At 38.0% G+C, this 23,990-nt stretch overlaps 1 protein-coding gene across 2 annotated transcripts in view; it reads right to left on the reverse strand.

Moving 5' to 3' along the window:
* The window catches only part of Lmbr1 (limb development membrane protein 1), a 142,922-nt gene extending 118,933 nt beyond the window's left edge, over positions 1 to 23,989 (reverse strand). Inside the window, exon 1 of one of the 2 annotated variants that reach the window (XM_003469463.5) lies at positions 23,739 to 23,989. In XM_003469463.5, coding sequence (XP_003469511.2) covers positions 23,739 to 23,804 — 66 coding nt within the window. In that variant the 5' untranslated portion in view covers positions 23,805 to 23,989. The remainder of the gene's footprint in view (positions 1 to 23,738) is intronic. The other variant, XM_063250834.1, reaches the window with a different exon arrangement.
* Between the last annotated feature and the right edge of the window lies 1 nt (position 23,990).

Genomic DNA, 23,990 nt, shown 5'->3' on the forward strand with positions numbered 1-23,990 from the left:
CTGAGAAAGACTCTGGATCCAGGAAGTAAACACTCTCTACACAATGAAATCAGCTGCCAAATGATTAGCTGGCCCCTTCCCCTCTAGCAAGAATGGAGGCAAGTCTATGAGCCAGCTGTCAAGATTCTCAGAGCACACATGGGAGAATGACAGAAGACAACAGTGACAGTGACCAGAGCCAAGAGCATTCGAGACCACTTGCTCGGAAAGCCTAAGGATTTGTTAGGACAGTATTCAGTTGTTGGTACAGAAAGAAAGTGGGCAGGAGGCTTCTAAAAAAAACTGAGGATATGGGGGAAATGGTCTAAAGTGGAAAGGAAGTCTGAGGAGGGCCAAAGAGCAATAGAGAAAGAAGAAGGAGCAGAAAAAGATGGAGTAGAAAAAAATACTGGTCTGGGAAGATGGCGGAACAGTAAGCAGCAAACTAAAAAACCTCTCTGAGAGAAATAGCCCAGATGCTGGAATATAGCATTCTGGAGAAGGAAAAGCAGGAAAGACATAGCTCCCCTTGACCCAGAAGAAACTAAAGTGAGAACTGAAGCCCACAGGAAGAATTTTTAAAAAGAAAAACTTGAACAGAAGAAGGCGGTAGCTGGTGGTGCTCTCACTGTTGGAACCCGGAGATACATGGGCACAGAGAAGCTGGTGGCGGGCAAGCCTGAAGACCTTGGTGAGGAGATGTAAAGGCAAAACGGAGCAGCGAACCAGAGAAGTACACTGGCTGGTGTGCTCAAACTTGAGCGGCTGTGACTCAGCGAACTGCCTGGGTTTCCACTGCTTCGACTGGCCAGAGCCACAATCCGGCTAGGGTGCGGAGGCATTGAGGTCGGGATCAGCGAAACCAAGGGAGAGTGGAGCCAGTAGGGGACCTGCATTGACCCTCGGTGAGTGTCAGGAATAAAACCTTTCAATGGGAAACGGAAGGACATCTTGGAAGCCGGCAGGACTGGCAGAAACAAGGTACTGCAGAGACTTCAGTCAGTTGTTTCCTTCCCAAATGGGATTGGTGAGATGTGCCTGGCCTGGGTCACCTCCAGGTTGGGAACCAGTAGGGTGTCCCAGACCATTTCCCTACATGCTGCGCACACTAAGGCATGGTGAAGGCCTCGGCAGGTGGGCTGACCCAGAGGGAAGGGGCCAACATATGCCCTCCCTATTTGCACTTCAATTGCACACTGGAATAGGCAGGGTCACCTAGGCAGCGCACTTCAGAAGAACCAGAATCAACCAAAAAAAGAGATTGGGGCCTTCTTTATATGCCTGTATGGAAGAAACAAAAAATACGAGAAGAGGAAGCGATGAGAAAAAGCCCCCAGCCCCCAACCCTGAGAACATAGATCCAAGAAAGGTAAATACAAAAGAGATTGAGGACAGCAAACATGCAATATCAGACACAGCATTAATGGACATAAAGAAATATTTTCAGGACCTCATAGACAAGTTCAAAAGTGAAATATTTAACCAAGTAAAGTAAGATATAAACAGATTAATAAAAGAAATGCTAATCACCTCTCAAGAAGACACAGATAGAAGAATGGAAGAACACAAAGGAGAGAACCATTTGATGAAGAATATAAAGAAAATATAGAATACATGAAGCAGATTCAGATTACCAGGAAATTAAAAACTCCATTGAAAGCTGGCAAAACTGCTTGAAAGAAACTAAGGATAGATTATCCAAACTGGAGCCAGGCATGGTGGCTCACGCCTGTAATTCCAGCACTTGGGAGGCTGAGGCAGGAGGATCATTGCAAGTTCGAGACCAGCCTAGGCTACAAAGTGAGCTTAAGGCCAACTGAATTGCATAGCAAGACCCTGTCTCAAAAAAAGACAAAAAAAAAAAAAAGATTATTCAAACTGGAGGACAGGTTTGCAATGTAGGATTATGAAAGGAAAAACTTTTTTAAAATAACAAGGAAACAAGAAATATCAATACAAAGGCTAGAAGATGACAAGAGGATCTATAACTTGAGAATAAAGAATGTGAATGAAGAAGAAGCAGGGGTACAAACAAAGGAACTACAAAGGCTATTCACAGAAATAATTAAGGAAAACTTCCCAAATATAGGAAAAGGAAATGATATTCAGATATATGAGGCATACAAAACTCTAACCACCTAAACCAAAACAGAGCCACACCCAGGCATATAATAATCAAGATCCCAGAAATTCTATGTAAGAACAGAATATTAAAAGCTATTAGAGATAAGAAACAGATCACCTATAAAGGAAGGCCCATCAGAATTATGGCAGACTTCTCAACACAAACCATCAAGTCAAGAAGAGCTTGGAGAGAAATATTCCAAGTCCTGAAAGAAAATAACCTCCAGCCCAGATTGATATACCCTACAAAACTATCTCTAGAAATTAATGGAGAAACAAGATCCTTCCAAGACAAAGACGAACTGGGGAAACTTGCTACCACCAATCCAACTCGGCAGAGAATACTGTAGGGCATTCTAGAGAGAGAGAAAAGTACCAGGATTCCAGGAACAGAAAGTAGAATGAAGAAGACAAGCAGACAACTAATGGCCAACAAAGAGCATAACAGAAATGAGACAGATAAGGTTGATATAATCTCTAATATAGATGGTCTTGATACACTAAATTTTAAAAAAAGGAGAATCACAGGTAGAGTAGATCAAGAGATAGGGTTCACTGAGATGCTCTTTATAGGAAATATAATTAACCGGAAAAGGGTATATGGACTGAAAATCGAATATGGGAAAACAGTGCTCTATGGGACAAGGAGCCAGAGAGTAACAGGGGCAACTAGACCAGTATTTGTGGATAGGTTGGAAAGACAAGCTTTAATAGGTAAAGGAATATAATTACAGATCAAGTCCAGGAGGGAGAAGGTTCGAAGTCACTTAGGTAAATAGCAGATTGCCCCCCCCCCCGCCAATTTAAAACCGAGGGTCTAGATGAGACCCAAAAATACGCGGTGCACCCTGGGAATGTGAAAGGGGAGGAATGATCTTTAAAAAGATGGCAAGGGGGCCAGGGATTTAGCTCAGCGGCGTAAGTGCCTGCCTTGCAAGCAGGCAGTTGTGAGTTCGATCCCTGGTACCGATAAAAATGAGAAAGACAAAAAAAAAAAAAAAAAAAAAAAGATGGCAGAAGATACTGTTAATAGTGTGTCAAGAATTAAAACCCATATTACTCGCACCACTCTGCTTAGATTTTATTCTGTACCAGTTTGTCTACTTGCATTAGATTTGAGGGCACAGACAGCTATCCCAAAAACACTAGGATACAGCACAGTAATCATTTTTAATTTTCTATTAACCTAATTTGGAGCCCTGTATGACTTATACTGCTTTATCATGACTGATCTTAGTTAAATCTAGTTGTTTGATTGCTGCTTGGTATTGACAGATTTTATTCAAAACTTATATGATTGGGGCTGAGGATTTAGCTCAGCGGCATAAGCGCCTGCCTTGTAAGCAGGCAGTCGTGAGTTCGATCCCCGGTACCGATAAAAAGGGGGAAAAAAATGAAAAACTTATATGATTGATAGTATCAGGTCTGAAAGTTTAGGCAATTACACTGAAGATGACAAGACTCACTTCAATATCCATTCTGGCTTGATTACTACCTGTTTTTGAGGTTTTATACTACATACAAAAGTGTGTTTTTATTAATACTGTTAACGTACTGATATATTGAATTATACTATGTTTGATGATATAGCCAATTTTATTGAAGATAACAAGAGACAACACAATAACCATGGTAGAACTCCTTGTACAGCGGTCTTATATGTCTTTTTCATTTCATGTGTTTATAGGAATATGTTCTGTTTTGTCTTGCTTTGTTTTGTTCTTCCCTCTAAAATAGAAAGGACAGAAATATGTTAAGATTTATGCATGCGTAGAACCAATAAACAGTTTATGAGGACTGATCTTATGACACATGATGAAATGAACAAATACTTTGAGGAAAAAGACACTACAGTATCCAGTGCTGATCCAGGTCTATCATAATGTGAAACCCAGCAATACTATTATTCTTTGCTCGGAGTGATTTTTTTGTTGAACAGAACTGGTTGCAGTCTTGCTGTTTGAAACCCCACTTTGTATGTTCCACTTTTGTATCTTGAATAACTATTTGTAAAAAGACAATACGTAAATATCAACTAGTCATTTCTGTTTTATTCTTTCTTTAAAAGTATGTATTATTTCTACCCATTTTCTGTTTTGTTTAGTCTTTCCTTAAATAAAATGTTTAAAAAAAGAGCAAAGGGAGGGAAAGGTAGAAACTACTGTCAATTTCTTATTGTCTTATCTTGAACTCTTGCATTGTTTACACAGTTTTATTAGGTTTGGCTTTGTTCTGTCTTTTGTTAGATTTTATGCTTTCAGATGGTAAGGGCTATTTTGAATATAATGGGAAATATTATGGTAATCATGGTTTCCTATTATATTGTTTTGCAATCTTATAATGCTTTCATTCATTGATCTGATTTTATTTTGTTTTGTTTGATTTTATTATGTGAGATGGTATGAACGCTATTTTGAAGAAAACAAGACATTGTGGTAGGTATTGCTGATTTACTATCATCTTGTTTTGAAATCCTACCATGCTTTTGTTCTTCAGTTTGATTGGTTCTATCCTGCTGTGTTTTATTTGGTTTTATTATGTGTGATGTTACAGACAAATTTTTTGAAGAAAATGAGATATTATAGCAGCCATTGTTCATTTCCTGTTATTTGGTTTTGAAGTCCTGTAATGCTTTCATTTTGAATGTTTTTTTACTATATTGTTATGTTTGATATTATTGTATGTGAAGATATGCTCAACTATGTCAAAGAAAAGAGACATTATGTTAGCTACTGTTGATGTCCAGTTGTTTTGTTGTGAAGTGCTGCTTTGCTTGCGTTTTCCTGTTCTAATTTGCTTTGTTTCATTCTGGGTTTTTTTGTCCTCTTTAAAATAAAATTTAAAAAATATAAAAAAAAAAAAAAGAAAAAGGTGGAGTAAATTATAAGGCTCATGTCAGAGAAAGCAAAAGACAAAATTAATATGTATGACAGAGGCTGACTGAAATGCATTCATCCAACTTACCTGCTGTGGGCTCCCAGACACCATACATCCTTATAAGAAGACACACAGAGAACAAAGTTACTCCCCTCAGGAAGGGCAGAGAGTAGCAGGAGTCCAGCTCACACAGGACCTTGTACCAGTGCTGGTTTTCATGCACAGTAACTAATGTGTTAGAGCTGATTCTGTGTAGAGAGAAATCCACCAAGGCTTCTGAGCATGAGTGACATGACCAGACACAGTGCCAAAAACTCATTCTAGCTGTTACACAGAAAATAAGCTAGAAGGGACAAAGGCAGAAGCAAAGAGGCAAAAGAATGTACTGCAGCAACCCAGAAGAGATGTTACTAAGACCTGCACAGTGGAGGTGTGAGAAGTGACTGAGTTCTGGATCTGTTCTAAGAGCACACCTGACTATTTTGCAATGATGAACACAAAGCTCTCAGCCTGAGAAACCAAAAAGACAGAGGTCCCACTTCCTGATTCAGAATGATTACAAAAGATGTAGTTTGAGGACACAAAGAGGCACAGTTGGCCTGAAATACCTGTTCTTATGAATTATATATAGATAGCCTCCCAAAAAGTCTCATGCCATCATAGGTGGGATCTTAGAGGTGGCTGGATCTGGGATTTGTGATGTAGGATCAAGGATGTGACGCTAGGATTATTCATGGTGTTACGCTAGGACTAAAGCTGCCTATGAAATGGGTGTGAGTGCTACCTGTTCCAAGGGTGGGTATTCTGGAAAGGATCTAAGGGACAGAAAGAGGGTCACTGCTTGTTACTTACAGCGTTCTGTTTGCTACTTTGCTGCCTTCTTTTTTTTTTTTTTTTTTTTTTGTCTTTTTGCTTTTTATCGGTACCAGGGATCAAACTCACGACTGCCTGCTTGCAAGGCAGGCGCTTATGCCACTGAGCTAAATCCCCAGCCCCCCTACTTTGCTGCCTTCTGACTGCCATGAACTGTTTCTCATCTTCCATGCCCCTCTGCCATGCCACCCTGCCTTGGAGTCAGCCCACAATGGACTGAAACCTCTGCAAACTGTGACCTGAAATAAACTTTCCTCCTTTAACTTTGGATATCAGATATTTTATCTTACCAATGAAAAAATAATTAAGACACCTATTATTTATTCCAATGGAAAAGGTGAATGAGCAACAGGATATAAAATCTATACTGCTTAGGAGAAGGGGGCAGGCTAGAAATTTAAAAAACAAAATCAGCAGCAGACAGCACTGAAAACTCTGGGACTAAACAAATGCTCATCATAAGTAGTGCGCACAGCCAGGATGTCTGAGCACAGAGCCTTGGGACCCTCAAATATTTGGAAGTCAACATGCCAGAAGGAAACTGCAAAAGCTGCTGAGAAGCAGCAGTCAGCAGTTGGCCAGGGACAAACGAGACAGTCCAAGGACTCCAAGAAGGAAAGAGGAATTACCAGTGTCAAATGGCGCTGACAGGCCACACACAACAAGAACTGAGGGCAACAACTAGGTTCAGCACCACAGAGGGCACTGGTGACCTTGACAAGGGTGGTTTTTCTGGAGTCAGGAAGCAAAGCTCTAACTGAAGTGAATTACAAGTGGAAACTGGAAAGACAAGCAGTGTTTCTTCAGAGTGTTATTGTAAGGAAGCAAAGGAAATGTGAAGCAAAGAGGCTTTTCTACAAAATGAGAAAAGGTACAGAAAGTGGAATGAAAACTCCATTGGAGAAAAAATTCTAAGCACAAGAGGAAAGACGTACTTAAGTAATGAGTGATATAAAGTTTATCCAAGGCAAAAAGGAAGTGAAGGAAATAGAATATTTGAGTTCACTTGCAGGTGGGTAAGTGGATGGGTGGCAGAAACATACAGACATTGTTAAACCTTTTGCTGGCTTCTATTGTCTCAGAACCAAGTTTCTCAAACCTGAGCTCTACATGAAGGGTCAGAGAAGAGAAAATATGTAAGTCATATGGGAAAATGGAAAAATACAACAGGAACGTTAGACAAACCAAAACTAAATACCCTTTAAAACTTTTCCAAGCTGGGGCTGGGGATTTAGCTCAGCGGCATAAGCACCTGCCTTGCAAGCAGGTGGTCGTGAGTTCGATCCCTGGTACCGATAAAAAGGAAAAAGACAAAAAAAAAAAAAAACTTTTCCAAGCTGAGCCAGCCTCTCAGCCACACCCACAGCTGATGATGCCATGAAACACAACAGCCTGGTTCTCAGAGGCAAGGAGATCTTCAGGAAATGTCACACCTACTTTCTCTCCATTTACAGACAAACTATTCAAAATAATAGCTGTACTTAATTAAGACGCTTACCTTCTCCTCACCACTCTTCTAACCACACACAGTAGCCAACTCAAAAGCTCTGCACTAGCAATGACCTAACAGCCAAATTCTACTCCCTAATTTTATTCAGTCTCTCTGCAGCAGCTTCTGTCAACTTCTGTCTGATTTTACTCCCAGGCTCTCTCATTTTTATCTCTTTTCCAGCCAGCCTTTACACATTCATTACTCTTCACTGTGCTCCGCGGATGAATTTTGCCATCCCTCTGCTGGCATCCCACAAGCTCTCTGTAGAAACAGCAGCTACTCCTAGGTTTCTAACTTTCCACCCCACAGAACCCCTTGACCACAGTTGAAGAAGCTCTGGTTTAGAATAACAGCAAGAGAAAGCAAAATGATTGCCTGTGAAACCTAAGAAGATCGGGGGGTGGGTAAAACTAAGGATAGACTGACAGGCAAGAGGAGCAGAGATGTCAGTCAACTAAGTTCACTGTAGAGGAGCAGCTGCAATTAAAGGACTTGGCTGGCTAAGGAAGCTGGAAGCAGGTTTTGATCAGAGAATGTTTTTAAGCTTTAAAATTAGTGCCTAAAAGTAGAGGATAATAGTCTCAGAAATTTCAGTGCAGAAAGACAAAAGGCTGGAAATGAAACAGCATGAAAGTTAATGAACAAAAGGAAATCAAGGAACCAAAATGAATGGAAAGTAATTCATTTAAGAGTAGAAGTAAAGCTACCAATTATTTAAAAAATACAGTATAATCAATTCAAAAGTACAAAACAGTCTGGCATGGTAAAACACGTCTACAATCCCGGCACTCAGGAGGCTGAGGCAGGAGAATCCTTGTGAGTTTGAGACCAGCCTGGGCTACAAAGTGAGCTCAAGGCCAGCCTAACTGTATAACAAAACCCTGTCTCAAAAAGACAAAAAAGGGCTGGGGAATTAGCTCAGTGGTTTAAGCGCCTCCCTGGTAGCATGAGGTCATGAGTTTGATCCCTAGTACCAATAAAAAAAACAAAAGACAAAAAGAAAGTACAAGACAATGAAGCTAGAAGCATAGTTCAGGGTATGGCACATGCCTAGCCCACATGAGACCCTGGAGTCAGTCTCCAGACTAGAAAGTAAAAGACAGAAAAAATTCTTAAAACAGTAAGACAGAAGCAGTAAGTCACATTATAAGTAAATTCCTATTAGACCAACAACAGACTTCTCAGAAGAAAATATGTAGAGCTGGAGAATATGGGATGATAGACCAGAGTTCTCAAAGTTAAAAAACAAGACTACCAGTCAAGAATACTACACCCCAAAAGCTATGCTCCAGAAAAAAATAAAGTCCTTCCAGGTCAAGTAAATACTGAAGGAATTCATCTCCAACAGCCCAGCCCTACAACAAATCCTTCAAAGATCCATACACTGAAATCAAGAGGGTGGTGACTACTATCATGAAAATTTGCAAAAGTACAAAAACTAACACTAGAACAGATAAACAAAAAGATAAATAAATAAAATCAAAATGTATCAACATAGAAGAGTAACAAGTCAAAAAGATAAACAAAAATAAAGGAATAGGTATTTTTAAAAATAACAGAAAGATAGGAGTACATATTCATCACTAACACCCTTTAAATTAAATAGATTACATTGCTCTATTAAAAGAAACAAAATGACTGAATAACTTTTTTTTAAAAAAAAGGAAAGAAAAAAACAAGAACCAACAATATACTGCCTATAAGAAACTCATTTTACCAATAATGACACATAAAACTTGAGGTGAAGGGATGGGGAAAAATTATCATGCAAACAGAAACCAAAAGCAAACAAGAGCAGCCATCTTAAACCAAGAACTTTAAATCGAAACTATTGCAAGACTAAGAAATTTATTATTTAATAATAAAAGGATCAATTAAAGAAGAGAAAATAACAACTGAAAATATATACATAATGTTTGATCATCCATTGTATAAAACATTATTAGATCCAAAAGGATAGATGCTAATGCAATAATTATTGAGAACTTCAACACTTTACTTTCATCAATAGACAAGTCATTTAGATAAAAAAATCAATAAAGAATAGGTGCAGCTCAACTTTATTAAAGGTCAAACAAATGTAACATATATTTATAGAACATTTCATTCCAACAGTTGCAGAATACATATTCTTCTCACATAGAACATTCTCCTGGACAAACTAAAAAGCAAATCTCCAAAAATTAAAGAAAAATCATAGCATGTATGTTATCTGACCACAATGAAATAAACCAGAAATTAACGAGAATAATTCTAGAAATTATATTGATACATGGATGTTAAACAGTATTCTTTTCAATGACAGTTTTATCAAGAAAGAAATTGAGATAGAAATTTTAAAACTTCTTCCATAAAAATGAAATGAAAATATAATTCACCAAAACTTATGGATACAGTAAAAACAATACAATGAGAGAAATCTATAGCAGTAAAGGCCTATCTATCAAACAGTCTAACAGTTCAACTCAAGGAACTCTAAAAAACAAACCAAACTCAACATTAGCATAAGGAAGCAATAAAGATCAGAGCAAAAATAAACGAAATCAAGTGACAACAATGAAGCACAAACACAAAGGATTAATAAAACAAAAAGCTAAGTTTTCTAAAAATATCATTTTTGTCTCCCTTTAGCTATAAGAAAAAAATACAGAGAAGACTCAAATAAATAAAATCACAGATGAAAATAAGATATTACAACTGATACCACAGAAATATAAAAGATAATTAGGAGCTACTGTAAACAAATATGCCAACAAACTGAAAAACATAGAAAAAAATGATAAACATTTGGACATAAAACCTACCAAACTGAATGACAAGGACATAGAAAAACTAAAAAGATCAATAGCAGATATCAAGATAAATCAATAATAAAAAGTCTCCCAACAAAAGCAAAGTACAGTACCTGATGCCTTGCTGTTGAATTTTACCAAACGTTTAAAAAGGAATACCAATTTTTCTCAAACTATTGCAAAGTCTCAAAGACAGGGAACCACCCCAAACTCATCCCACCAGCCCGGCATTCTCTTCATACCAAAATTATACAAGAAACAAAAAAAGAAAACTACAATTGGGCACGGTGACACACATCTGTTATCTCAGTGACTCAGGAGGCTGAGGCAGAAAGATCACAAACTTAAGGGCAACCTAGGCAACTGAACAAGACATCCTGTTTCAAATTAACCAAAAAGGGCAAGAGATTTAATTGAGTGCTCCTTAAGTTCAATTCCCAGCACTGCCAAAAAGAAAGAGAGATAAAAATGAAAAAAAACTACAGATCAATACCCGTGATAAACAGTAATGAAAACATTTCATAATAAAATATTACTAAACTGAATCCAACAGCACATCAAAAAGATGATATAGTACATCATAATCAACAAGAATTTACCCTAAGGATATACATGGATAGCTCAACATATGAAATCAAGTAACAAAACACATCAAAAGATGAAGGACAAAAATCCATGTAGTTATCTCAACATGCAGAAAAAATATTCAATAAATTAGACATTCATAATAAAAAAATCCCTAAAAAAATTAGGTATGAAAGACTCTTACCTCAACAATAAATATTATATCTAACAAACATAAAGTCAACATCATACTGAATGGGAAAGAGTTGAAGTCATTTCTTTTCACACCAGGAATTTTCACTTCATGTCATACAAGGGATGTCCACTTTCACCAGTACTGGAAGACTTAGCCAAAGCAATAAGGAAAAAGAAAAATAAATTGCAACCAAAGAGGAAAAGAAGGTCAAATTATCTCTATTTTCAGATGCTACCACTTTATGTATAGAAAAAACTAAAAATTCCACCAAAACAAAATGTTAGAACTCACAAATTCAGTTGGTTGCATGGTACAAAAATTAATAAACAAAAAATAGCTTTTTATACATAGGTAATAAAATTGCTGGAAAAGACATTGAGAGAGAAATCTCATTAGTTGCTTTTAAAATTCCATAAATAGGAGCTGGGGGTTTAGCTCAGCGGCATAAGCACCTGCCTTGCAAGCAGGTGGTCGTGAGTTCGATCCCTGGTACCGATAAAAATGAAAAAAAAGACAAAAAAAATTTTTAAAAAAAATAAAATTCCATAAATAAATTTAAATAAATCCAAGGTAAATGAATGGCCTGTACAATGAGAATTTTAAAAGGATGAAGGAAGAAATTAAAGAAGATATGCACCAAAAAAAAAAGTGAAAAGATATTCCATGTCCCTGAATTGGAAGAATAAATACTGTTTTTAAGAATGTCCTTATTACTTGAAGCAAGCTACAATCTATGTAACTTTTACCAAAATATCAGAGACATGTATTTGATAAATATCAATTATATTTTCATAGAACTAGAAAAAGCAATCACAATCATCAAATGGACTAAAAAAAAAAAAAAAAAAAAAGACCTCAAATAACCAAAACAATCTTGAGTGAAAAGAGCAAAGCTAAGAGTACCACAATACTTGACTCTGAAACACAAAGCTAGATTGTAACCAAAACACTCTGGTACTAACATCAAAAAGACATGCAGAGTAATGAAACAGAACAGAGAACCCAAAAATCAATCCACAGGGGCTGGGGATTTAGCTCAGCAGCATAAGCGCCTACCTTGCAAGCAGGCAGCCGTGAGTTCAATCCCCGGTACCGATAAAAACAAAAAAAGACCAAAGAAAAGAAAGAAAAATCAATCTACATATCTACAGCCAACTGATTTCCAATAAAGGCAGCATGAACATACAGTGGAGAAAGGAAAAGTCTCTTTAATAAATTGGTGCTAGGAATGTAAACATCTCTCTCTCTCACCAGTGACAGCAAATAAACCTAAAATGGACCAAAGCAGACCTAAAATGGATCAAACATCTTAAATGTAAGACCCAAAACTATGAAACTAAAAGAAAAACACAGGGAAGTACTAAATGATGCTTTAGGACACTGATCTAGACAAAGACATAGGGGGAGCCCAGAAGCACTTGGTGAGAGGTACTGATAATGGGGAAGGCTATGCATGTGTGGAGCCTGGGGATACAGAAAATCTTTTTTGTCTTTAGCTCCCTGGAGATTGCTCTGAAAAATAAAATCCTATTAAAAAATAAAATTACTCCAGTAAACAAATGTGTTTAACAAATTCAATACCCTACATTCCTCCTAACCTACCTAGCTCTTCACAACTACCAATCTACTTTTTTTCGACAGATTTGCTTTTCCTAGATATTTCATATAAACAAAATCATACAACGTATGACTTGGTTCTGGCTTCTTTTACATAGCGTAATTTTTCAAGGTTCATCCATGTTGTAGCATTTATCAGTATTTTATTGCTCCAGACAAATTAGGGGGAAAAAAACCAATTTGGTTAAAAATACATTGGGTTTGTTTGTTTTTGTTTTTTTACTTGTAGCTGAAAGAGTTCTTTTGTACATTCACACAAGGATGTACATACAAAGATGTTCATTATTCTGTTGTTTTTAATTATAACAAACCACCCTTCTATCAAAATGAAAATTACCAATGCTATTTTTGGAACAATTAAAGTAAGTACAAAACACATGTAATATCTACTCTTCTAATAATTACTAGAACTGTTTTCATAAACTATGTTGTATCTTTCAAATTTGCTTCAATAAAATAATACTTCCCACAACAGCTAACACTGAGACCCCTGGTAAGAAATAAATACTCCCATTTTTCAAGACTATTATAGCAAATTTCAGATTCCTTGATATCATCATCACTATTATTTTATTACTTTTTCTTGACATGTTTCAGATTCTCGGCTGGAGATTTAGCTCAGCGGCATAAGTGCCCGCCTGAAAAGTACAAGGTCATGGGTTCAATCCCCAGCACCAAAAAAAAAAAAAAAAAAAAGAAATGTTTCAGATTCTGCATTTTCTTATACTACAAGTCGCCAGTAAAATGTTCTTTAAATCCCTCCTGAGATTGTGCTCCAGCAAAGTGTAAAAAATGACAGCCCTCCCTATGGAGGAGAAGAATCAAGGTAGCAAACAGCAGGTGTCACCCACTGTCACATGGCTCTATATCCCAATCACAGCCAATCTATCCTGTCTCTCCTTTTATGAAAGCTCAAATTTTAGCACAACTGATTTCTATTAGCTTCATGTAAATAAAACACGTCTCCACAACTACTTATGTATACACATACATAAATACACACACACAAACACGTCTCCACAACTATTTATGTATTTAGGTATGTTAACTGAGACACTAACACAAGCAGAATCTATCTTGCACATCTGTTGAATCTTCCTGCATATAGTACTGTACCTACACAATTTTTTTCAAAACAGAAAATCATATTTCCTTCCTCACTGCTAGTTCCCTGGTGTCAGTCAGACCTGATGGGGGAAAGGATAGACACTCCAAAATGAAGAAAAGGTGAAAGTTTCTGTTAGACTGGACTAGATTTTTCAGTATCTGGAAGTAACCATAGCTTTCTGAGAGTAGGGAATAGAGCTCAAACAAAGCACCATGGGAGACTTAAGCTGCAATGGCATCCTAGTAGTTCTACTCTACAATAAACTGACTGTCTATAAACGGCATTTTACACAACAGGAATTCACATGTTCATTTTTTTTCCATTATGCCCACTGTTACGGTTTATACCTAGATGTCCCCCAAGGGTCTCTTGGGGTCTCTTGGCTCTTAGGTGGGGCTTTTACAAGGTGACTGAATCACAGGGGCACTATAGCTAAAAGTGATGTTCATAGGAGGTGGAACCTGGTTGGAAGAGGCAGTCATATTTGCATCTGGACTTTAAACATATAAAATAAAATGGGCAATAAAACCTTGGACAGTCCTGCCATTTAATACCTGCTCTCTATCTATTTGCTTTGACTATATCGTTTTGTTACTGTATGCACTTGTAATTAGTCTATTTGTGGCCACCAACACCATTTCCTAAACTTGTAAAAGTCTAAGACTGTATTCTCGGAAGTCCTAAGGTCATTATGAATATCTAAAATACCTACTGCAGACACTGTTAAGAACAAAAGAAAAGCTTAACGCTCTCAGTGATTCACATCCTGAACACATATCTTTGGCTTGGAAAAAAAAGGAAGACTAACATTAGAAATCACGCTGAAAAAATGGAGTTTTTTTGGATGCCCATACTTTTCATGTGATATACTTCTGACAGTAATTTAAGAAGAAATGTACCTATAGGACTTACATTAATGAGAAAAAACAAATCCATCACACAAAAACATCAACTAAAAAAAAAGACAGCAAAAAAAAAGACAAAAAGCCTTAAAGTAATGAAAAACAACTCAAAAGAGACAATAGTAAGTCCTTCTCTATCAATAATTATTTTATATAAGTAGATTAAATTCTCTAATAAAAGGCACAGAATGCCTAACTGGAAAAAATTCCAATCATATGTTATCTATAAGAAACTCACTAAAGACTTAAGGATACAAGGCAAAATGTAAAGGAGCAGAAAAAAGATATTCCATACAGTGATAATGTTTTTAAAAAGACAAGAATATCTATATTTAATTTTAAAAGTGAGACAAGATGCAAAAACAATTATTATCAGTATTAAAAAACATTATGACAACAGGATCAATCCAGCAAAAAGATACAATATATGCAGCTAACATAAGACTACCTAAAATACAAACCAACATAACTGAAGGGAGAAACTACACAATAGTTAGAGACCTCAATACACCACTCTCAAAGCATCCAGAGAGAAGATCAATAAAAAAACAAAACTTGCATCCCCAGGACCAATAAAAAAGAAAAAAAAGAAAAAAAAACAAAACTTGAATAATACTACAGACAGATCAAATGGATGTAGGTTTTTAAAAAGAGAATACATTTCCACTCAACAGGAGCAGAATACGCTTTCTTCTCAAACACATATGAACTCCCTCTCCATGACAGATCACTCGTGAGGTCCCGAAATGAGTCAGCAAATGTAAGGAGACTGGAAATGACACCAAATACCTTTCCTGACCACAAAAGAGCAACGCTAGAAAGCAACGGCAGAAGGACACCTGGAAAATTCATGCATGTGCAGAAATGTTAAAACATTCTTGAATAATTGCTAGGCAAATAAGAAATCAAAAGGGAAATTAGAAAGTACCTCAAGATAAATACCACATGTAATCCCAGCACTCAGGAGGCTGAGGCAGGAGGATCGTTGTGAGTTCGAGACCAGCCTGGGCTACAAAGTGAGCTCAAGGCCAGCTGGAACTGCAAAGCGAGACCCTGTCTCAAAAAGACACACACACAAAAAAAAGATAAATACCACAAACCAAAATTTATGAGATGCAGCAATAGCAGCAGAAAGCCGTTCATAGTGATAAATATACTTAAAAACAAGAAATTTCTCACATAAACAACCTAACTGCTCAACTCAAGAACTAGAAATGTAAAAACTAATACAAAAGTTAGCATAAGGCACTGGAAAAAGGAAAAGTAAATGAAATAGAAAGTTAGAAAAATGTCAGAAAAAACTAAGAAGAATTTCTTGAAATAAAATTCACCAACCTTGGCTATACTAACCAAAAAAAGAGAGAAGATTCAAATAAGTAAGATCAAAAATGAAAAAGGAAACATTACAACTCACACCACAGAAATAAAAAGGCTCATAAGAATACTAGAAAATAGAGGATTTAGTTCAGTGGCATATGCGCCTGCCTGACAAGTGCAAGGTCGTGAATTTGATTCCTGGTACCGCCAAAAAAAAAAAAAAAAAAAAAAAAAAAGAATACTAGGAACAATTACAATACAATACTCTGGACAACCCAGAAGTAGATATATTCTTAGAAATATACATCTAGCAAGACTAAATCACGAAGAAACTGAAAATCTGAGCATGTCTATCAGATGTACAAAAGTTAAATCAGTAATCAAAAGCTCCCAACAGGGGCTGGGAATTTAGCTCAGTGGCATAAGTACCTGCTTTACCAGTGCAAGGTTGTGAGCTTGCTCCCTGATACCAAAAAAAAAAAAAAAAAAAAAAAAAAACTCCCAACAAAGAAGACCAGAAATACATGAGCTCATAGATGAGGGCTATCACATAGTTAAAGAACAATTAATACCAATGCCTCTCAAACTCTTCAAGAATTGAAGTGGAAGAAATACTTCCAAACACATTTTATGAGGTCTCCATAACCCTGACACTAAAGCCAAATATACCACAAGGACCCACAAGGAAAAAACTACAGGTCAATATCACTGAAGAATATACATACAAAAATCCTCAGCAAATACTAGCAAACCAAACCCAACAACAGATAAAAAGTTATAAACCATGACCAAATGGAATTTATCCCCAGGGTACAAGGATGGTTCAACATTATGAAAATATGATGTCCTACACTAACAAGATAAAGGACAAAATGTGATCATCTCAACAGACGAAGAAAAAGCACTTCAGCTGGGGATTTAGCTCAGTGGCTTAAGTGCCTCCCAGGCAAGTGCAAGGTCATGAGTTTGATCTCCTGTACAAAAAAAGAAAGGAAGGAAAGAAGGAAGGAAGGAAGGAAGGAAGGAAAGAAAGAAAGCACTTCAAAAATATCTAACACCTTTTCATGATAAAAACTTTCAACCAAGTAGGAATAGAAAGAAGTTACCGCAACATAATAAAGGTTATTTATACAAATACATGAAAATCCCACAGTTAACATCATAATGGTGAAAAACAAAGCATTGCCATTAAGATCCGGAATGAGGCAGGGATACCAACTCTCATGGCTTCCATCTAACATATCCCTGAAAATCCTAGCCAGGCCAATTAGGCAAGAAAAGGAAATCAGAGGTATTGAAGTCAGAAAAGAAGAAGTAAAACTGTCCCTCTCAGCAAATGACATGATCTTAGATATAAAACACACATACGGGCTAGGGATTTAGCTCAGTGGCAAAAGGATCTGCCTGGCAAGCTTGAGATCGTGAGTTCGATCTCCAGTACCACAAGAAAAGTAAAAAAAAAATAAGCACACACACACACACACCCTCATCAAAAAGATCTGATGGGGAAAAAATGGTGAAAACAGAGCTTTTGCAAATGAGAAGGGAGTAAAGAGTTGGAAGAATCAGGGAGGGAAAGAAGGGAAGATTTGTTGAATACATGTACCAATTTCCAATAATAAATCCAATCATTATGTACTGTAAACATGTACTAATAAAAAATCAAAAACAAAAAAACTGTTAAACAAATTCAATGAAGTTGCAAGAAACAAAGTCAGCATGCAAAAATTGGTTGCATTTCAACTTACTAAAACCATTCACCAGGCATTGTAGCATAGGCTTTTAATTCTGATACTCAGGGGTCAGAGATACAGCTCAGCAGCTTACGTCCCTGCTTGGCAAACCCAAGGTCATGAGTTCAATTTCCAGTACTCAAAAAAAAGTAACAATAAGAATTAATGCTGACCTGGGGATTTAGCTCAGCGGCAAAAACGCCTGCCTTGCAAGCAGGCAGTCCTGAGTTCAATCCCTGGTACCAATAAAAAAGAAAAAGACAAAAAAAAAGAATTAATGCTGACACTCAGAAGGATGAGGCAGAAAGATGAAAACTTTGAAGCCAGCCTTGCCTATATACCACAATTCTAAAGAAATAAAAGTAAATGGGCTGAGAATTTAGTTCAGCAAATTAAGTGCCTCCCTTGCAAGCGTAAGGTCGTGAGTTTGATCCCCGGTACCAAAAAAAAAAATAAATAAAATGAAATGAAAGTAAAATAAACTAGCCTAAAAGGAAATTAGTACATGGTCCTATTTAAATAGTACCAAAAAAGAATAAACTGCATAGGAATAAATTTGATCAAGGTGAAAGGCTTTTATATTGAAATCTACAAAACATGAATGAAATAAGGCAAACCAATTGAAAGACATCTATGTTTATAAAGTGGAAGATTTAACATTGCTAAAATGGCCATAATAGCCAAAGCAGTCTACAAATTCAATGCAATTCGTATCAAAACCTCAATGGCATTTTTCATAGAAACAGAAAAAATAACTCTAAACTTAAGAGAGAACCACAAAAGATCCCAGAAAATCAAATCAATCTTAAGCAAGAATAACAAAGTGGAAGCATGACACTTCCTGCTTTCCAAGCATATTACAAAGCTACAATAATCAAAACACTATGATGTTGAAATAAAGAAAAAACAAAAGAGCCTAGAAATAAACTTACGCACTGTCAACAAATCTTAAACAGGAATACAAAGAACACACAATGGGGTAGGCTGCCACTGGATTGCAGAGAGCCAAACCCAAGCCTCAATCTGTGAGTCAGCATCATTCGCCAATTGCAGAGGGAGAGAGCCAAGCCCCATGGGAGGAGATCCCTGCCTGGAAACCAGCGCCATGCACCATGCACCATGCACCATGCGTAGGCATTGCAGGTATGGGGCCAGCCAGCCCCAAGCCTCTCCCTGTGAGTCAGCCTCATTTGCAGACTGTGGAGGGAGACAACCACAACCTTGAGGGTATCATTTTCATTGTTTTGTTGGGTTGGGCTTTTATTTTCTTTTGTTTTGTATATGTTAACTCTGATGGCATGAGTAGCTATTTGAAAGATAGCAAGACATGCTATGGAAGCCATTATGTATTTACTACTGGCTTGTTTTGAGGCTCTTTATTGCATTCATTGTTTTGTTTTTATTGTTCCTATTCTATCCTACTCTGTTCAATTTTTACTATGTCTGAAGGTATCTGCAGCTATTGTGAAGACAAAAAAGGCATTGTGGTAACTATTGTTGATTTCAAAAGGTTTGTAAGTCTTATATCATTTATTCTGGTTTATTTTGATTGATTTTATTGTTTTATTTTCCTTGGTTTTTTTTCCTCTTTAAAATTAAAAAAAAAAAAAATTAAAGAACAAAGTGCCAGGGATTTAGCTCAGCAGCATAAGAGCCTACCTTGCAGGCGCATAGTAGTGAGTTCAATCCCTGGTACCAAAAAAAAAAGAACACACAATGGGGAGTGGATAGGTCTCCAACAAATGATCCTGGGGAATAATAGATATCCAAACAAATGAATGAAATTGGGCTTCATCATACACAAATCAATTCAAAAAGGATTAAAGATTTACTTGTTATGGTCTAAAATACAGCTCCAAGAGGAAAATCTTCATGACATTGGTCTTGGCAATGGCTTTATAGATAAGACACCAAAGGCAGAGGCCAAAAAAAAAATAAAAAGTGGAACTGCATAAAATTAAAAAGTTTAAACAGTAAAGTAGGAAATCATCAGAGTATAAAAGCAACCTAAGGAACAGGAGAGAAATATTCCCATATAGCTGATGACTTAATATCCAAAACATAAAGAAACAGAGGAAAGTGGCACATCCCTGTAGACAAGAGTAATCAGGAAGCTGAGGCAAGAGGATCACTTGAGTCTAAGAGTGTGAGACTAGCCTAGACCACACACTAAGACCATACCTCGAGGAAAAAAAAAAAAAAAAAAAAAAATATATATATATATATATATATATATATATATATATATATACAAAACCCAGGCACAGTAGTGCATCCCTGTATTCAGGACTGAGGCAGGAGGACTCAAGTTGGAGGCCAGCCTGGGCAGCTTAGCAGACTGTGTATTATAACAAAAACTAAAAGGACTGCACATGGGGATCACAATGTTAAGTAAAATGAATCAGACACACAGACCTACATATCAAGTGGTTTCTCTCATATGAGAAATCCAAAGTATAAACAAATCAAAGGCCAAAATAAAAGATAATGGAAAGTAGAGAGATAGATCATTCCCAAAGAGGAAGGGAATCAATAGATGGAGAGAGGGCGGAGGGAGGGAAGGAGTAAGGATGAAAAGAAGGAAATGGGATGTGTTAATACCAACTTTCCACAGGAATATAAACACTATGAACTACACACATGTACTAATAAACTATAATTTTTAAAAAGGGCTGAAGATATCGCTCAGAAACAACATTCCTGGGTTTGATATCTAGTACCTCTAAATAAAGGATTTTTAAAAATACATATATATGTACATATGTAACTCAAAAGTAAAAACAACTAATAACCTAGTTTAAAAAAGGGCTAATAAATGGTCATTTCTCAAAAAAAGACAAACTGACAGTGCAAACTGAAACCACAATGAGATGTCACTTCACATCTGTGTTGGTGAAAAATAAGAACCTTTCCACATTCTAAAGGTAAAGTAGTGCAATCTCTGTGGAAAACAATTCAGCAGTTCATCGAAACTTAAATATGATTCTCATATAGTCCGGTAATCTCACTTGCAGGTATACAGTACTACACTGCAAGAAGAAACTCCAATACTGTACCTCTACAATCCACATGGACACAAATGGATAAACAAAACATGGCATAGACAAAAACAGAATGTTCTTCAGCCTAAGGGAAGGCAACTCCTACAATGTGGATGAACCCTGAAGACCACATGATGAGTGAAATAAGCCAGACACAAAGAACAAATACTGAATGATTCAATTCACTAGAGGTATGTGGAATAACCAAATCCATAGAGGCAGAAAGTACCACAGTAGTGATCAGCAGCTAGAGAGAGTAGGGAATCAGGAGGAACTGCTTACTAGAAGAGTTTCAGCTTGAGGGGAAGAAAAAGTTCTAGAGATGGACAATGGTTTACACAACTCTGTGAATTACTCAATGCTCCATTTAAGCATGCTAAGGCCAGGGATTTAGCTCAGCAGTATAAGTGCCTGCCTGGCAAGCACAAGATCATGAGTTCGATCCCAAAAAAAAGAGGTAAACTGTATGTTAGTCACAATAAAAAAGCTAAACAAAAATTATAGCATTATATGGCAAAAATGAAAAGAGCTAAATAATTTTTAAAAATGTGTCTGCCCTAGGGAAAAAGCAAATATTTATATTTACTCTACATGTGACTAATATGAGAAAGAAACGCCAAACAGGAAACTTACTGAACCTGGTCCCTGTCTACACTGGCTATGTGTAAGGTGGAGTGCACACAGGGATGCTGGATTGAGGGAAATGGGGATGAGGAGGGGAAGAACTAAAAAACTCTATGCCAAAATTGAGTTTTCACCAGGGTAGGAGACAAAGGTAACAGAGCTCTGGACTACTAAAACACCCATTCTCAACCCAAATTACAAATATCTAAATCACTTAGAAATAAAGCGAAAGGGAAAAAAAAAAAAGAAAAGAAAAGAAAAAAAGAAAGAAAGAAAGCCAAAGACAGACAGACCCAAGGAACTGCACAGAGTCCAAAATAAGCTGCGTGCATGCATAGTTACCTAATTTGAGACAAAGATCATAAATGGTGCCAGTGATGAAACATTCATGTGGGATTAGAAAAATATGATTCCTACCTCAAGCTATACATAGCAAGTAAATTCCAGATGGGGTGTAAATTTAAATGGGAACAGTAATTCAACAAAGTATTTAGAAAAAAGTATAATCCTTGCTTATAACCTTAAGTAAGCAAGGATTGCTTTAACGAAAATACAAAAAGTACTACTGTAAAAAAAAAAAATAAAACACTTTTAAATTAACTGTGTTAAAATTAAGAATTTCTGGTCAACCCGAAACAGTGGTTCAGGTCTGCAATTCCAGCATTTAGGAGGCTGAGACAGAAAGATCGCTGTGAGTTTGAAGTGAACCTGAGCTACACAGTGAGTCAAGGCAGTCTGAAGTGCAGAGAGCTTGTCTCAAAAAAGAAAAAATTCTGTTCATCAGAAGATATCACTGAGTGTGAATACACAGTGAGAAAAATATTTGCAATACATACATCCAGGCAAAGCACTGTATCTAGAATAAAGAACTCCTGCAAATCAGTATCAAAAAGAAAAAGTATAAGGGACAGGGATTTTGCTCAGTGGCATAAGCGCCTGCCTTGCAAGTGTGTGGTCGTGAGTTCAATCCCAGGTACTGAAAAAAAAAAAAAAAAAGTAATTTTAGAGTGGGGTAAAACTTTTGAAGACACTTTCCAAAGGTTTCTAATGACTAATAAATATAAGCAGGTGCTTAAATTTATCAGTCATTAGAAAAATGAAAGTTCAAGTGCTTTGTTTAGTGACTACTATGACATGGTTGGTAAACTAAAAATGGATGGAAAATATCAAGTGTTGGTAGAGATGAAATGCAAGTGAACCTCTCATGCAGTGCTGAGGAAAACATAAGCCGGTACTACCACTTTAGAAACTATTTAAAACTAGCCACTGGTGTTAGCACAAATCTAACCCAGTAATTTGATTCCTGGGTCTATACCCAAGAAATGACACCCAAGGTCACCAAAAGATATGTGCAAAAATACTCATTGTCAAAACCTGAAACTGCTGAAGTACCTATCAACAGCAAAATGGAAAAATAAATTGTGTTAAAGTCACATAAGTAGAATACTGAAAATGAACTATAACCACATGCTAAGTAGACAGGTCACAAACATTGCTGAAAGACACAATACACAAAGTGTGCATACTGTAAGATCCCATCTGTACTGAGCTTAAAGATGAGCAGATACTAATCCAAGGAGTTACAGCCAGAACAGTGATCACTCTCCTTCAAGAATACCGGGAAAAGGCAAGGCAAGGACGGCTCTCTTGCATGCAGGGAAACAGTTTCTCAGACTGGACCCACCACCGCACACGCACAAAAGATGTGCATACTTCTCTGTGCATCTAACCTTCCAAAGTCTGGCTGGCAAGCTGATTCTCAATTTGTGAAATCAGGGCCTGGTGGCACATGCCCGAAATGCCAGCCTCATGAGTTTGAGGCCAGGCTGGACAACACAGTGAAATCTTGTCTCTCAAACCACCACCTGGCCCTCCACAAAAACAAGAATGGTAGGGGATTCAGAAAGCAGGTGAATCCTAAGTCAGAATTCTTTCAGCACCCAGAGAGGGCTGGTGCCTTGGCCCTCCAGCCTCCCAGGCCCCCTGTCCCCAGCCTCCTGAATTCCCATACTTCATCCCCCACCCTGTTCCCCAGATTCCTCTGTTCCCTGTCCTCTGGTCCCGTCCTCCAGCACTCCTCACCCCCCTGACCCTCTGGATTCCCGTCCACTGTCCCCCAAGCCCCGGTCACCCTATCCCCCAACCCCCTAATCCGCATGTCCCCAGCACCCACCCCCGTCCCCTTGTTTCTTATTTCCCTGTTCCCCAGCTCTCTGCCCACCCTGTCCCCTGACCCGTCTCCCTGTGCCCTGATCATCCGGGCCCCTGTCTCGATCCCTCACTCCTCCTGTCCTCCGACCCTCTGGCCCCCGGATCCCGCTGTCCCCCAGGTCCCTCGTTCCCGATCACACCTGCGCGGCCGTGGCGGAAGGCGGGGAACACGGACCGCGGGGCAGCGCAGGTGCAGTGGCTGGGCAACGACGCAAGGTGGCCTGTAGTGGGTGCGGGCCAAGGGCTGAGGGCCGAGGCCTGGGCGGGGAAGCGGTCGGGGACACGCACCGTGGTCTCCCGCACTTGGCTGTGGAAGTGTTGCTCCCGCGCCGACACCTCGTCATGACCTTCCATCCTCCCTTCATGCTCGCCGCCGCGCCGCCCAGGTCCGCGAGCTCCGCCGCACCATTGCCCGCGGGCTGGGACCGGTGTAGCGCACAGAGGGGTCGCTAAGTCGTCGTCTCAGAGTCGCCTCAGCTGCCCGGCTAAGCCGCTCGGTCTGCAGGGGGCGGGCGGGCGCCAGGCGGGGTGGGGCGGATA

This window comes from Cavia porcellus, unplaced genomic scaffold (assembly GCF_034190915.1).
Source record: "Cavia porcellus strain 051 isolate PalLab524CR breed Dunkin Hartley unplaced genomic scaffold, mCavPor4.1 scaffold_6, whole genome shotgun sequence".
NCBI lineage: Eukaryota > Metazoa > Chordata > Mammalia > Rodentia > Caviidae > Cavia > Cavia porcellus.